The following is a 14,058-nucleotide window of genomic DNA, read 5'->3' on the forward strand; positions in this document are numbered from 1 at the left end:
CCAATTGTGCGCCGCCTGATGGGACTCCCAATCACGGCCGGATGTGATGCAGCCTGGATCTGTGACTTTACATTTAGAAACTGGTGTCCCAGACACAGATTAAACCTAGTCCTGGAAGAAACACCAATCTCCATTCAAAGGGTGTTGAAGTCGTATAAATATATGAACTCTGGTTTAGTGAAGTCCAAATCCACACAGTAATAATTCTATGACTCAGTACGTTTGTTTTAGTGGTTTATTGCGCCATCCTCAGGACTTGACAGGTATTACAACCAGACTAACAGAAACCTTCTCAGGTACATTACAGATGAAACATCAGTCTATCACTTTTAAATTGTTACATTTTGACTATTTTACTAATGATACAAGTTAAGCATTTTCACACACACCATAGAGTCATACAGACAACATGGTGAGTAATTATACACTACCGACTGATATCAAGCTGAATGTAAAGGCTGCTCGCAAACTACACAAAATACATTTATAAATAATGACAAATAAATACAAAACGGAGACGACAACGAGTGGAGAACCTTCTAGTCAGTGTGACAGAAATAAAACTGTTTCTCTGTAAACAATGAATAATGATAAAGGAGAATAAAGCTACCATACTGCTACAGCGCTGCCATTGGCCAGGGTGAGATCTACAGCGCTGCCATTGGCCAGGGTGAGATCTACAGCGCTGCCATTGGCCAGGGTTAGATCTACAGCGCTGCCATTGGCCAGGGTGAGATCTACAGCGCTGCCATTGGCCAGGGTGAGATCTACAGCGCTGCCATTGGCCAGGGTGAGATCTACAGCACTGCCATTGGCCAGGGTGAGATCTACAGCGCTGCCATTGGCCAGGTGAGATCTACAGCGCTGCCATTGGCCAGGTGAGATCTACAGCACTGCCATTGGCCAGGGTGAGATCTACAGCGCTGCCATTGGTTGGCCAGGGTTAGATCTACAGCGCTGCCATTGGCCAGGGTTAGATCTACAGCACTGCCATTGGCCAGGGTGAGATCTCCAGCGCTGCCATTGGTCAGGGTGAGATCTACAGCACTGCCATTGGCCAGGGTGAGATCTACAGCGCTGCCATTGGCCAGGGTTAGATCTACAGCGCTGCCATTGGTCAGGGTGAGATCTACAGCACTGCCATTGGCCAGGGTGGGATGATCTACAGCGCTGCCATTGGCCAGGGTTAGATCTTGAGTTGTTACGTAGGGCTGACTCAAACCAACACAGTTGTTATGTAGGGCTGACTCAAACCAACACAGTTGTTATGTAGGGCTGACTCAAACCAACACAGTTGTTATGTAGGGCTGACTCAAGCCAACACAGTTGTTATGTAGGGCTGACTCAAACCAACACAGTTGTTATGTAGGGCTGAGTCAAGCCAACACAGTTGTTATGTAGGGCTGACTCAAGCCAACACAGTTGTTATGTAGGGCTGAGTCAAGCCAACACAGTTGTTATGTAGGGCTGAGTCAAACCAACACAGTTGTGATGTAGGGCTGAGTCAAGCCAACACAGTTGTTATGTAGGGCTGAGTCAAGCCAACACAGTTGTTATGTAGGGCTGACTCAAACCAACACAGTTGTTATGTAGGGCTGACTCAAGCCAACACAGTTGTTATGTAGGGCTGACTCAAACCAACACAGTTGTTATGTAGGGCTGACTCAAACCAACACAGTTGTTATGTAGGGCTGACTCAAACCAACACAGTTGTTATGTAGGGCTGACATTCATTATGGAAAGAGGGATATGGTAAGCAGCTCCAAGTCTGTTGTTGATTGGTCGATTGATTAATTAATTGATATGATACATGGATAACAGATCAGTGTGGTAACATGGATAACAGATCAGTGTGGTAACATGGATAACAGATCAGTGTGGTAACATGGATAACAGATCAGTGTGGTAACATGGATAACAGATCAGTGTGGTAACATGGATAACAGATCAGTGTGGTAACATGGATAACAGATCAGTGTGGTAACATGGATAACAGATCAGTGTGGTAACATGGATAACAGATCAGTGTGGTAACATGGATAACAGATCAGTGTGGTAACATGGATAACAGATCAGTGTGGTAACATGGATAACAGATCAGTGTGGTAACATGGATAACAGGTCAGTGTGGTAACATGGATAACAGGTCAGTGTGGTAACATGGAGAGCAGGTGAGCGGCAGGTGAATAAAGCTAATATGTGTAGTAACAATATGACACCAGTAGGGGGCGGTGGTGTATTACAGTAAATACTGAGGCAAGGGCCCAATCCCAAATGGACATCTAACTGAAGGAGCTCTATCACCACAGCAGCCCTCCGTACCCCTCTACTGTTCAGGGTCATATATAGTATTCCAGGGCTAGGCCAGGTTGAGGTCAGTGGGGTCGGCTACAGAGTTATCAGAGGGGGTGTCCTCCAGGGAGGCCTCGACAGTGTTGTTCCAGGGGCCGTCCACCTGGGGGTCAGAGCTGTTGGCCGAGGGGGTCTCCCCGACCACCGGGCCCTGAGAGGGGGTCACCTCGGGGGCCTGGGAGGGGGTGGGTGTCCGGTTGGCTGGGAGATCTGAGGGGGAGTCAGCGATGGTGCTGGAGGAGATGTGTGTGGCATTGGGTGTGTGTGAGGTGTTGGGTGTGTGTGTGGCATTGGGTGTGGCGTTGGGTGTGTGTGTGGGGGTAGGTGTGTGTGGTGGGGTTGGTTCCTGGGGGTCAGAGCAGACGGCCTCTCCCTCAGCTACGTACCACACCTCATTGTGTCTGTTCAGCAGCTTCAGAGGACTGGAGAGAAACACAGGAAAGAATCAATACAGACACAGACAGACAGACAGACAGACAGACAGTTCATATAGGAAGTGGGATAGATAGAGAGAGATAGACAGAAACACAGGACAGAATCAATACTAAGAGAGAGAGAGAGAGAGAGAGAGAGAGAGAGAGAGAGAGAGAGGTGTGTATGTGTATTTATGAGATCATAGTGTGTGTGTGTGTGTGTGTGTGTGTGTGTGTGTGTGTGTATCTGAGATTAGTTTGTGTGTACATGCAAAAATGTGTTTGTGCATATGTGTGTGTCCAGGCCTACCTGTCGTAACCCACTCCGTAGTGGTAGGTGTGGTTGTAGTCAGCCTGGACTCTGGCCAGCTCCTTGGTCAGTAGGTGAGCATGAAGCCTGGAGGTTACAGATAACATCCAGCCTCCGTAGCTACGCACGTACACATCCATAGAGGGCATCTCAGTAAAGTAGAGCTAGAGAGAAACATCCCAACAACAATAACACATTATAACATCACTGATAACATCCGGCCTAGATTAGTTCACACAGACATAATGACATGGCACAATTCCTTAGAATTCAAGTCATTATCCCCTCTGATAGAAATAACTCCAGAACCATAAAGCATTATCCCCACAGATATATAGATCATAGAGCATTATCCCCACAGATATATAGATCATAGAGCATTATCCCCACAGATATATAGATCATAGAGCATTATCCCCACAGATATATAGATCATAGAACATTATCCCCACAGATAAATAGATCACTATTCCCACAGACATATAGATCATAGAACATTATCCCCACATACAGTGGGGAGAACAAGTATTTGATACACTGCCAATTTTGCAGGTTTTCCTACTTACAAAGCATGTAGAGGTCTGATATCATAAGGTGAATGCACCAATTTGTAAGTCGCTCTGGATAAGAGCGTCTGCTAAATGACGTAAATGTAATTTTTATCATAGGTACACTTCAACTGTGAGAGACGGAATCTAAAACAAAAATCCAGAAAATCACATTGTATGATTTTTAAGTAATTAATTTGCATTTTATTGCATGACATAAGTATTTGATACATCAGATAAGCAGAACTTAATATTTGGTACAGAAACCTTTGTTTGCAATTACAGATATCATACGTTTCCTGTACTTCTTGACCAGGTTTGCACACACTGCAGCAGGGATTTTGGCCCACAGACCTTCTCCAGATCCTTCAGGTTTCGGGGATGCCGCTGGGCAATACGGACTTTCAGCTCCCTCCAAAGATTTTCTATTGGGTTCAGGTCTGGAGACTGGCTAGGCCACTCCAGGACCTTGAGATGCTTCTTACGGAGCCACTCCTTAGTTGCCCTGGCTGTGTGTTTCGGGTCGTTCTCATGCTGGAAGACCCAGCCACGACCCATCTTCAATGCTCTTACTGAGGGAAGGAGGTTGTTGGCCAAGATCTCGCAATACATGGCCCCATCCATCCTCCCCTCAATACGGTGCAGTCGTCCTGTCCCCTTTGCAGAAAAGCATTCCCAAAGAATGATGTTTCCACCTCCATGCTTCACGGTTGGGATGGTGTTCTTGGGGTTGTACTCATCCTTCTTCTTCCTCCAAACACGGCGAGTGGAGTTTAGACCAAAAAGCTCAATTTTTGTCTCATCAGACCACATGACCTTCTCACAATCCTCCTCTGGATCATCCAGATGGTCATTGGCAAACTTCAGACGGGCCTGGACATGCGCTGGCTTGAGCAGGGGAACCTTGCGTGCGCAGGATTTTAATCCATGACGGCGTAGTGTGTTACTAATGGTTTTCTTTGAGACTGTGGTCCCAGCTCTCTTCAGGTCATTGACCAGGTCCTGCCATGTAGTTCTGGGCTGATCCCTCACCTTCCTCATGATCATTGATGCCCCACGAGGTGAGATCTTGCATGGAGCCCCAGACCGAGGGTGATTGACCGTCATCTTGAACTTCTTCCATTTTCTAATAATTGCGCCAACAGTTGTTGCCTTCTCACCAAGCTGCTTGCCTATTGTCCTGTAGCCCATCCCGGCCTTGTGCAGGTCTACAATTTTATCACTGATGTCCTTACATAGCTCTCTGGTTTTGGCCATTGTGGAGAGGTTGGAGTCTGTTTGATTGAGTGTGTGGACAGGTGTCTTTTATACAGGTAACGAGTTCAAACAGGTGCAGTTAATACAGGTAATGAGTGGAGAACAGGAGGGCTCCTTAAAGAAAAACTAACAGGTCTGTGAGAGCCGGAATTCTTACTGGTTGGTAGGTGATCAAATACTTATGTCATGCAATAAAATGCAAATTAATTACTTAAAAATCATATAATGTGATTTTCTGGATTTTTGTTTTAGATTCCGTCTCTCACAGTTGAAGTGTACCTATGATAAAAATTACAGACCTCTACATGCTTTGTAAGTAGGAAAACCTGCAAAATCGGCAGTGTATCAAATACTTGTTCTCCCCACTGTATATATATATATATATATATATATATATATATATATATATATATATATATATATAGATCATAGAACATTATTCCCACAGATATATAGATCATAGAACAATATCCCCACAGATATATAGATCATAGAACATTATCCCCACATATATAGATCATAGAACATTATCCCCACAGATACATAGATCATAGAACATTATCCCCACAGATACAGTGAGGGGAAAAAAGTATTTGATCCCCTGCAGATTTTGTACGTTTGCCCACTGACAAAGAAATGATCAGTCTATAATTTTAATTGTAGGTTTATTTGAACAGTGAGAGACAGAATAACAACAACAAAAAATCCAGAAAAACGCATGTCAAAAATGTTATAAAATGATTTGCATTTTAAATGAGGGAAATAAGTATTTGACCCTCTGCAAAACTCCCAGTCCTCTTTGCAGATCTTCTCAAAGCCATTAAGGTTTCGAGGCTGACGTTTGGCAACTCGAACCTTCAGCTCCCTCCACAGATTTTCTATGGGATTAAGGTCTGGAGACTGGCTAGGCCACTCCAGGACCTTAATGTGCTTCTTCTTGAGCCACTCCTTTGTTGCCTTGGCCGTGTGTTTTGGGTCATTGTCATGCTGGAATACCCATCCACGACCCATTTTCAATGCCCTGGCTGAGGGAGGGAGGTTCTCACCCAAGATTTGACGGTACATGGCCCCGTCCATCGTCCCTTTGATGCGGTGAAGTTGTCCTGTCCCCTTAGCAGAAAAACACCCCCAAAGCATAATGTTTCCACCTCAATGTTAGATGGTGGGGATGGTATTCTTGGGGTCATAGGCAGCATTCCTCCTCCTCCAAACACGGCGAGTTGAGTTGATGCCAAAGAGCTCCATTTTGGTCTCATCTGACACAACACTTTCACCCAGTTGTCCTCTGAATCATTCAGATGTTCATTGGCAAACTTCAGACGGGCATGTATATGTGCTTTCTTGAGCAGGGGGACCTTGCGGGCGCTGCAGGATTTCAGTCCTTCACGGCGTAATGTGTTACCAATTGTTTTCTTGGTGACTATGGTCCCAGCTGCCTTGAGATCATTGACAAGATCCTCCTGTGTACTTCTGGGCTGATTCCTCACCGTTCTAATGATCATTGCAACTCCATGAGGTGAGATCTTGCATGGAGCCCAAGGCCGAGGGAGATTGACAGTTCTCTTGTGTTTCTTCCATTTGCGAATAATCCCAACAACTGTTGTCACCTTCTCACCAAGCTGCTTGGCGATGGTCTTGTAGCCCATTGCAGCCTTGTGTAGGTCTACAATCTTGTCCCTGACATCCTTGGAGGGCTCTTTGGTCTTTGCCATGGTGGAGAGTTTGGAATCTGATTGATTGTTTGCTTCTGTGGACAGGTGTCTTTTATACAGGTAACACACAGATTAGGAGCACTCCCTTTAAGAGTGTGCTCCTAATCTCAGCTCGTTACCTGTATAAAAGACACCTGGGAGACAGAAATCTTTCTGATTGAGAGGGGGTCAAATACTTATTTCCCTCATTAAAATGCAAATCAATTTATAACATTTTTGACATGCATTTTTATGGATTTTTGTTGTTGTTATTCTGTTCAAATAAACCTACCATTAAAATTATAGACTGATAATTTCTTTGTCAGTGGGCAAACGTACAAAATCAGCAGGGGATCAAATACTTTTTTCCCTCACTGTATATAGATCATAGAACAATATCTCCCCTCATTTTGACCTCAGAACAGCCCCAATTTGTTGGGGCATGGACTCTACAAGGTGTCGAAAGCGTTCCACAGGGATGCTGGCTCATGATGATTCCAATGCTTCCCATGCTTGATACACACGGGAAACTTTTGAGCGTGAAAAACCCAGCAGCATTGCAGTTCTTGACACAAACCGGTGTGCCTTGCACCTACTACCATACCCCGTTCAAAGGCACGTCTCTATTGTCTCAAGGCTTAAAAAAACGTATTTAACCTGTCTCCTCCCCTTCATCTACACCGATTGAAGTAGATTTAACAAGTGACATCAATAAGGGGTCATAGCTTTCATCTGGATTCACCTGATCAGTCTACGTCATGGAAAGAGCAGAGCATAATTTTTTTGTCAACTCAGTGTAGATACACTACTACATGGCCAAAAGTACGTAACATCTCATTCCAAAATCATGGGCATTAATATGAAGTTGGTCCCCCCTTTGCTGCTATAACAGCCTCCACTCTTCTGGGAAAGCTTTCCACTAGATGTTGGAACATTACTGCGGGGACTTGCTTCCATTCAACCACAAGAGTATTAGTGAGGTTGAGCACTGACGTTGGCCGATTAGGGCTGGCTCACAGTCGGTGTCCCAATTCATCCCAAAGGTGTTCCATGGGGTTGAGGTCAGGGCTCTGTGCAGGCCAGTCAAGTTCTTCCACATCGATCTCGACAAACCATTTCTCTATGGACCTCGCTTGTGCACAGGGGCATTGTCATGCTGAAACAGGAAAGGGCCTTCCCCAAACTGTTGCCACAAAGTTGGAAACACAGAATAGTCTAGAATGTCATTGTATGCTGTAGCGTTAACATTTCCCTTAACTGGAACTAAGGGGCCTAGCCCGAACCACGAAAAACAGCCTCAGACCCTTATTCCTCCTCCACCAAACTTTACAGTTGGCGCTATGCATAGGGGCAGGTAGCGTATTCATGGGAACGGCCAAACTCAGATTTGTCCGTCGGACTGCCAGATGGTGAACCGTGATTCATCACTCCAGAGAATGCGTTTCCACTGTTCCAGAGTCCAATGATGGCGAGCTTTACAAATCAAATTCTATTGGTCACATACACATGGTTAGTAGATGTTATTGCGGGTGTAGCGAAATTCTAATGCTTCTAGTTCCCGACAGTGCAGCAATATCTTATAAGTAATATCTAACAATTCCACAACAATACCTAATATACACACATCTAAAGGGATGGAATAAGAATATATACATATGTATTTATATGTACACCCCTCCAGCCGACGCTTGGCATTGCACATGGTGCTGTTAGGCTTGTGTGCAGCTGCTCGGCCATGGAAACCCATTTCATGAAGCTCCCAATGAACAGTTCTTGTGCTGACGTTGCTTCCAGAGGCAGTTTGTAACTCAGTAGAGAGTGTTGCAACTGAGGACAGATGATTTTTACGCGCTTCAGCACTCGGCGGTCCCGTTCTGTGAGCTTGTGTGGTCTACCACTTCGTGGCTGAGCTGTTTTTTCCTAGACGTTTCCACTTCACAATAACAGCACTTACAGTTGACTGTGGCAGCTCTAGCAGGGCAGAAATCTGACGAATTGACTCCTATGACGGTGCCACGTTGAAAGTCACTGAGCTCGTCAGTACGGGCTATTCTACCACCAATGTTTGTGTATGGACATCGCATGGCTGTGTGCTCGATTTTATACACCTGTCAGCAACGGGTGTGGCTGAAACAGCCAAATCCACTAATTTGAAGGGGTGTCCAGATACTTTTGTAGCACTGCAGACCGGTCCCAGCTCCATAGCTGTATACTGTACAGCAGAAGAGAACATCTTGATTCATCATCTGTTGAGAACATCACTGTGTATACCAGCGTAGTGTAACGCTAGGAACGCCAAGTTCCTGGGTTCAAATCCCGCAGGGGTCGCACACACTCACATGCTAGAAATATACACTGCTCAAAAAATAAAGGGAACACTGAAATAACACAATGTAACTCCAAGTCAATCACACTTCTGTGAAATCAAACTGTCCACTTAGGAAGCAACACTGATTGACAATAAATTTCACATGCTGTTGTGCAAATGGAACAGACAACAGGTGGAAATTATAGGCAATTAACAAGACACCCCCAATAAAGGAGTGGTTCGGCAGGTGGTGACCACTGACCACTTCTCAGTTCTTATGCTTCCTGGCTGATGTTTTGGTCACTTTTGAATGCTGGCGGTGCTTTCACTCTAGTGGTAGCATGAGACGGAGTCTACAACCCACACAAGTGGCTCAGGTAGTGCAGCTCATCCAGGATGGCACATCAATGCGAGCTGTGGCAAGAAGGTTTGCTGTGTCTGTCAGCGTAGTGTCCAGAGCATGGAGGCGCTACCAGGAGACAGGCCAGTACATCAGGAGACGTGGAGGAGGCCGTAGGAGCGCAACAACCCAGCAGCAGGACCGCTACCTCCGCCTTTGTGCAAGGAGGAGCAGGAGGAGCACTGCCAGAGCCCTGCAAAATGACCTCCAGCAGGCCACAAATGTGCATGCGTCTGCTCAAATGGTCAGAAACAGACTCCATGAGGGTGGTATGAGGGCCCGACGTCCACAGGTAGGGGTTGTGCTTACAGCCCAACACCGTGCAGGACGTTTGGCATTTGCCAGAGAACACCAAGATTGGCAAATTCGCCACTGGCGCCCTGTGCTCTTCACAGATGAAGCAGGTTCACACTGAGCACATGTGACAGACGTGACAGAGTCTGGAGACGCCGTGGAGAACGTTCTGCTGCCTGCAACATCCTCCAGCATGACCGGTTTGGCGGTGGGTCAGTCATGGTGTGGGGTGGCATTTCTTTGGGGGGCCGCACAGCCCTCCATGTGCTCGCCAGAGGTAGCCTGACTGCCATTAGGTACCGAGATGAGATCCTCAGACCCCTTGTGAGACCATATGCTGGTGCGGTTGGCCCTGGGTTCCTCATAATGCAAGACAATGCTAGACCTCATGTGGCTGGAGTGGGTCAGCAGTTCCTGAAAGAGGAAGGCATTGATGCTATGGACTGGCCCGCCCGTTCCCCAGACCTGAATCCAATTGAGCACATCTGGGACATCATGTCTCGCTCCATCCACCAACGCCACATTGCACCACAGACTGTCCAGGAGTTGGCGGATGCTTTAGTCCAGGTCTGGGAGGAGATCCCTCAGGAGACCATCCGCCACTTCATCAGGAGCATGCGCAGGCGTTGTAGGGAGGTCATACAGGCACGTGGAGGCCACACACACTACTGAGCCTCTTTTTGACTTGTTTTAAGGACATTACATCAAAGTTGGATCAGCCTGTAGTGTGGTTTTCCACTTTAATTTTGAGTGTGACTCCAAATCCAGACCTCCATGGGTTGATAAATTGGATTTCCATTGATTATTTTTGTGTGATTTTGTTGTCAGCACATTCAACTATGTAAAGAAAAAAGTATTTAATAAGATTATTTCATTAATTGAGATCTAGGACGTGTTATTTTAGTGTTCCCTTTTTTTTTGAGCAGTATATATAAATATACACACACTCACTACTACTGTAACTGGCTTTGGATAAACACCTCTGCTAAAATGGCATACATCATAATATTAACTGTGTGACGTGTTCGTTCCACCTGTTTTCTGATTGGAGGGTTGACCAGCCAGACTCACCTTGTCGTCGGTGGGTGTGGGAGGCCTCTCCTGATAGGCTGCTGGAAGCAGGAAACTGAGGGTGTAGATGGCTGGTTCCCAGATCCTGGTCTCCTCAGGGATCCTCACCAGGACTGGGGCAGTCATCTCCATCTGGAGACCTGGCGGACGCACAGACACGCAGACGCGCAGACGCACAGACATATCCATTTAGAGATGTATAGTATTCAGACACACAGTGCATTGTGTAGAGTTACAATGTTCTCAAAATGTGTAAATTCAGACACACAGGACTAAACACACTCTCTCATTCTCTTACCTCTGTTGTTGTCTCCAGTGATGTACTAGAACAGTCTCTTACCTCTGTTGTTGTCTCCAGTGATGTACTGGAACAGTCTCTTACCTCTGTTGTTGTCTCCAGTGATGTACTGGAACAGTCTCTTACCTCCGTTGTTGTCTCCAGTGATGTACTGGAACAGTCTCTTACTTCTGTTGTTGTCTCCAGTGATGTACTGGAACAGTCTCTTACCTCTGTTGTTGTCTCCAGTGATGTACTGGAACAGTCTCTTACCTCTGTTGTTGTCTCCAGTGATGTACTGGAACAGTCTCTTACCTCTGTTGTTGTCTCCAGTGATGTACTGAAACAGTCTCTTACCTCTGTTGCTGTCTCCAGTGATGTACTGGAACAGTCTCTTACCTCTGTTGTTGTCTCCAGTGATGTACTGGAACAGTCTCTTACCTCTGTTGTTGTCTCCAGTGATGTACTGGAACAGTCTCTTACTTCTGTTGTTGTCTCCAGTGATGTACTGGAACAGTCTCTTACCTCTGTTGTTGTCTCCAGTGATGTACTGAAACAGTCTCTTACCTCTGTTGCTGTCTCCAGTGATGTACTGGAACAGTCTCTTACCTCCGTTGTTGTCTCCAGTGATGTACTGGAACAGTCTCTTACCTCTGTTGTTGTCTCCAGTGATGTACTGGAACAGTCTCTTACCTCTGTTGTTGTCTCCAGTGATGTACTGGAACAGTCTCTTACCTCCGTTGTTGTCTCCAGTGATGTACTGGAACAGTCTCTTACCTCCGTTGTTGTCTCCAGTGATGTACTGGAACAGTCTCCTGAAGGCCACGGCTGCTCCCACCCCCATGAAGTAGGCCTCCGCATCCGTAGACACCCAACGAGTAGGACTGTAGTGACGGACCTGACAAACGCACACACAAATATTATTGAAGGAGACGTTTAACATGTAGGTGCAGGTGTCCGTCTATCTGTGTGTGTGTGTGTGTGTGTGTGTGTGTGTGTGTGTGTGTGTGTGTGTGTGTGTGTGTGTGTGTGTGTGTGTGTGTGTGTGTGCGTGTGTGCGTGTGATGGTGGGTGTGTGTGTATGTGATGGTGTGTGTGTGTGTGTGTGTGTGTGTGTGCGTGTCTGTGTAATGGTATGTGCGTGTGTGTGTAATGGTATGTGCCTGTGATGGTGTGTGTGTCCACTTGCCTCATATTCATCTGTTTTGCACACCAGCTCATACTCCAGACATTCCTTTGACTCGGAGCAGAAACTGGAGTTGTTGCTGGGGCTAGAGGACAGAAGATACAATGAGACACTATTAAAACACACACACACACACTAAAGGTGTGTCATTGAAAATGAGAGATTGTCTTACCCGACGCCGCCTTCAGCACCAACTGAAACCATTAGAGCCCCCAGCACCACCAGCCCTGGGAACAACTCCCTGAGGACACACACACACACACACACACACACACACACACACACACACACACACACACACACACACACACACACACACACACACACACACACACACACACACACACACACACACACACACACACACACACACACACCTGTTCATATCCACTGTCTAGTGATGTGTGTGTGTGTGTTGGTGTGTGTGTGATGATGTGTGTGTGTTGGTGTGTGTGATGGTGTGAGTGTGTGTGTGATGGTGTGTGATGGTGTGTGTGTGATGGTTTGTGTGTGATGGTGTGTGTGTGATGTGTGATGGTGTGTGTGATGGTGTGTGGGTGTGAGTGTGTGTGTGATGGTGTTTTCTGCAGAGGTACAATGGGGCACATTATCCTCTGAGAGGGAGAGAGAGAGCAGGGAGGGGTGTGTGTGTGTGTGTGTGTGAGAGAGAAAGAGAGCGAAAGAGAGAGAGATAAATAGGGAGAGAGATTTTGCTGCATCGTCATACTCTCTCTGCACTAGTCCCAGCATCAGCAGCAGAACAGGCAATCTGAGGTCACGGTGGAAAAGATAATGATGCCAATGGTCTTAACTAGATCCTTATCAACCACTGACCTACTGCAGGGCAGAAACAATCCCGTTACTCAACTCAGCTAACAGCCGTTATTTAAACGGTTGGAAGCGAGCCAACGGTGGCGTTTCAATGCGGAAGACACACTGTGCTTGCCTTTCCTCCGCCAGGACCCGGTTAATATTGATGCAGCGGACCGAAACATGAGAGGGGGTGGCTCAGAAACAGACTCTCCCTCCCTCTGTCTCTTTCTCTCTCTCTTTCTACTGCTCTCTCTCCGTGAGATGCGCAAGCAATGCGTCATTTTGCTGCTCAGGTCAATGTCACACCCACTTTACACTTTCTTTCTCCTATTTTGTTATACAACTACAAAAATGATTTCAAAAACCTTACCCATAGAATTACTCTCGTCCCACACACACGTTGAAGTAAAACAAATAAACCTAACAAAAATGGTCCCATTTGCTTTAAGAAAACAATATGCAATAATGAAAACGCACTTGCCCAACATAGTCCACTAAACACCAGCAAACATGCAGTATGAGAACTCACATTGTGACGAGGAGTGTCCTGTCCCGTGTCCGTTATCCGCCGGTGAAATATGACTAGGCTACTGCGTGCTTTGTGCGCTCTGGAGGACGACGACAGTCACCCAGCTAGATCAGCAGTAGCTTTATAGTCTACTGCAGCTCGCGCTGCTTACGAAACCACAACCAGGTCTGGGCTGGCCCACTAACGGCCGACCGGAGGGGCGCAGGTGTGTCTGTGTGTGTTAGTAATGCAGCGGCGTGGGTTAGCCGCGGGAAGTAGTTTAAGGGATGCAGAATTAATGCAGATTTCTGGCTGCACTGAAGACATCAATACTGGTCCGCTGATACTGAACTAGTGAAGGTCCAGTGCAATCCTTTAGTGAATAACATTTAACTAAATGTATTTGAGTGTTTACCAGCATTTGTAACTTGAGTCTGATAATTATCTGTACAAAACAGATAATCTGATAATACTTGTGGAATATAAAACATTATTGCTTAACTCTTGTGTTGTTTTAAGGGTAAAAAATGACCCCCACTCTGTTCAACAGCAAAGAAAAACCCCTAAATGATCTTTTTTCAACTTTAAATTTGATGACTTTTCCTAGAGTGACCCCAACAGAAGAAGTGA

General features: G+C 46.2%; 1 protein-coding gene across 1 annotated transcript; it reads right to left on the bottom strand.

Moving 5' to 3' along the window:
• Positions 1-221: 221 nt before the first annotated feature.
• Positions 222-13,632, bottom strand: LOC106594818 (heme-binding protein 1). Its single transcript, XM_045690733.1, has 7 exons — positions 13,450-13,632; positions 12,280-12,348; positions 12,111-12,192; positions 11,699-11,819; positions 10,645-10,784; positions 3,076-3,239; positions 222-2,774 (listed from the first exon to the last, which is right to left on the bottom strand). Coding segments are annotated over exons 1-7 (993 nt in total). The 5' UTR covers positions 13,452-13,632; the 3' UTR covers positions 222-2,359.
• Positions 13,633-14,058: the final 426 nt, after the last annotated feature.

Source organism: Salmo salar, chromosome ssa12 (genome assembly GCF_905237065.1).
Source record: "Salmo salar chromosome ssa12, Ssal_v3.1, whole genome shotgun sequence".
NCBI lineage: Eukaryota > Metazoa > Chordata > Actinopteri > Salmoniformes > Salmonidae > Salmo > Salmo salar.

What these genes read in the sequence shown, in the direction of transcription:
- LOC106594818 (XM_045690733.1), bottom strand. An exon ending in GCAAAACAGATGAATATGAG is followed by an intron (nt 11,820 to 12,110) that starts GCAAGTGGACAC and finishes TGCGTTTGTCAG; the next exon opens with GTCCGTCACTACAGTCCTAC. An exon ending in TACGGAGTGGGTTACGACAG is followed by an intron (nt 2,775 to 3,075) that starts GTAGGCCTGGAC and finishes GTTTCTCTCCAG; the next exon opens with TCCTCTGAAGCTGCTGAACA.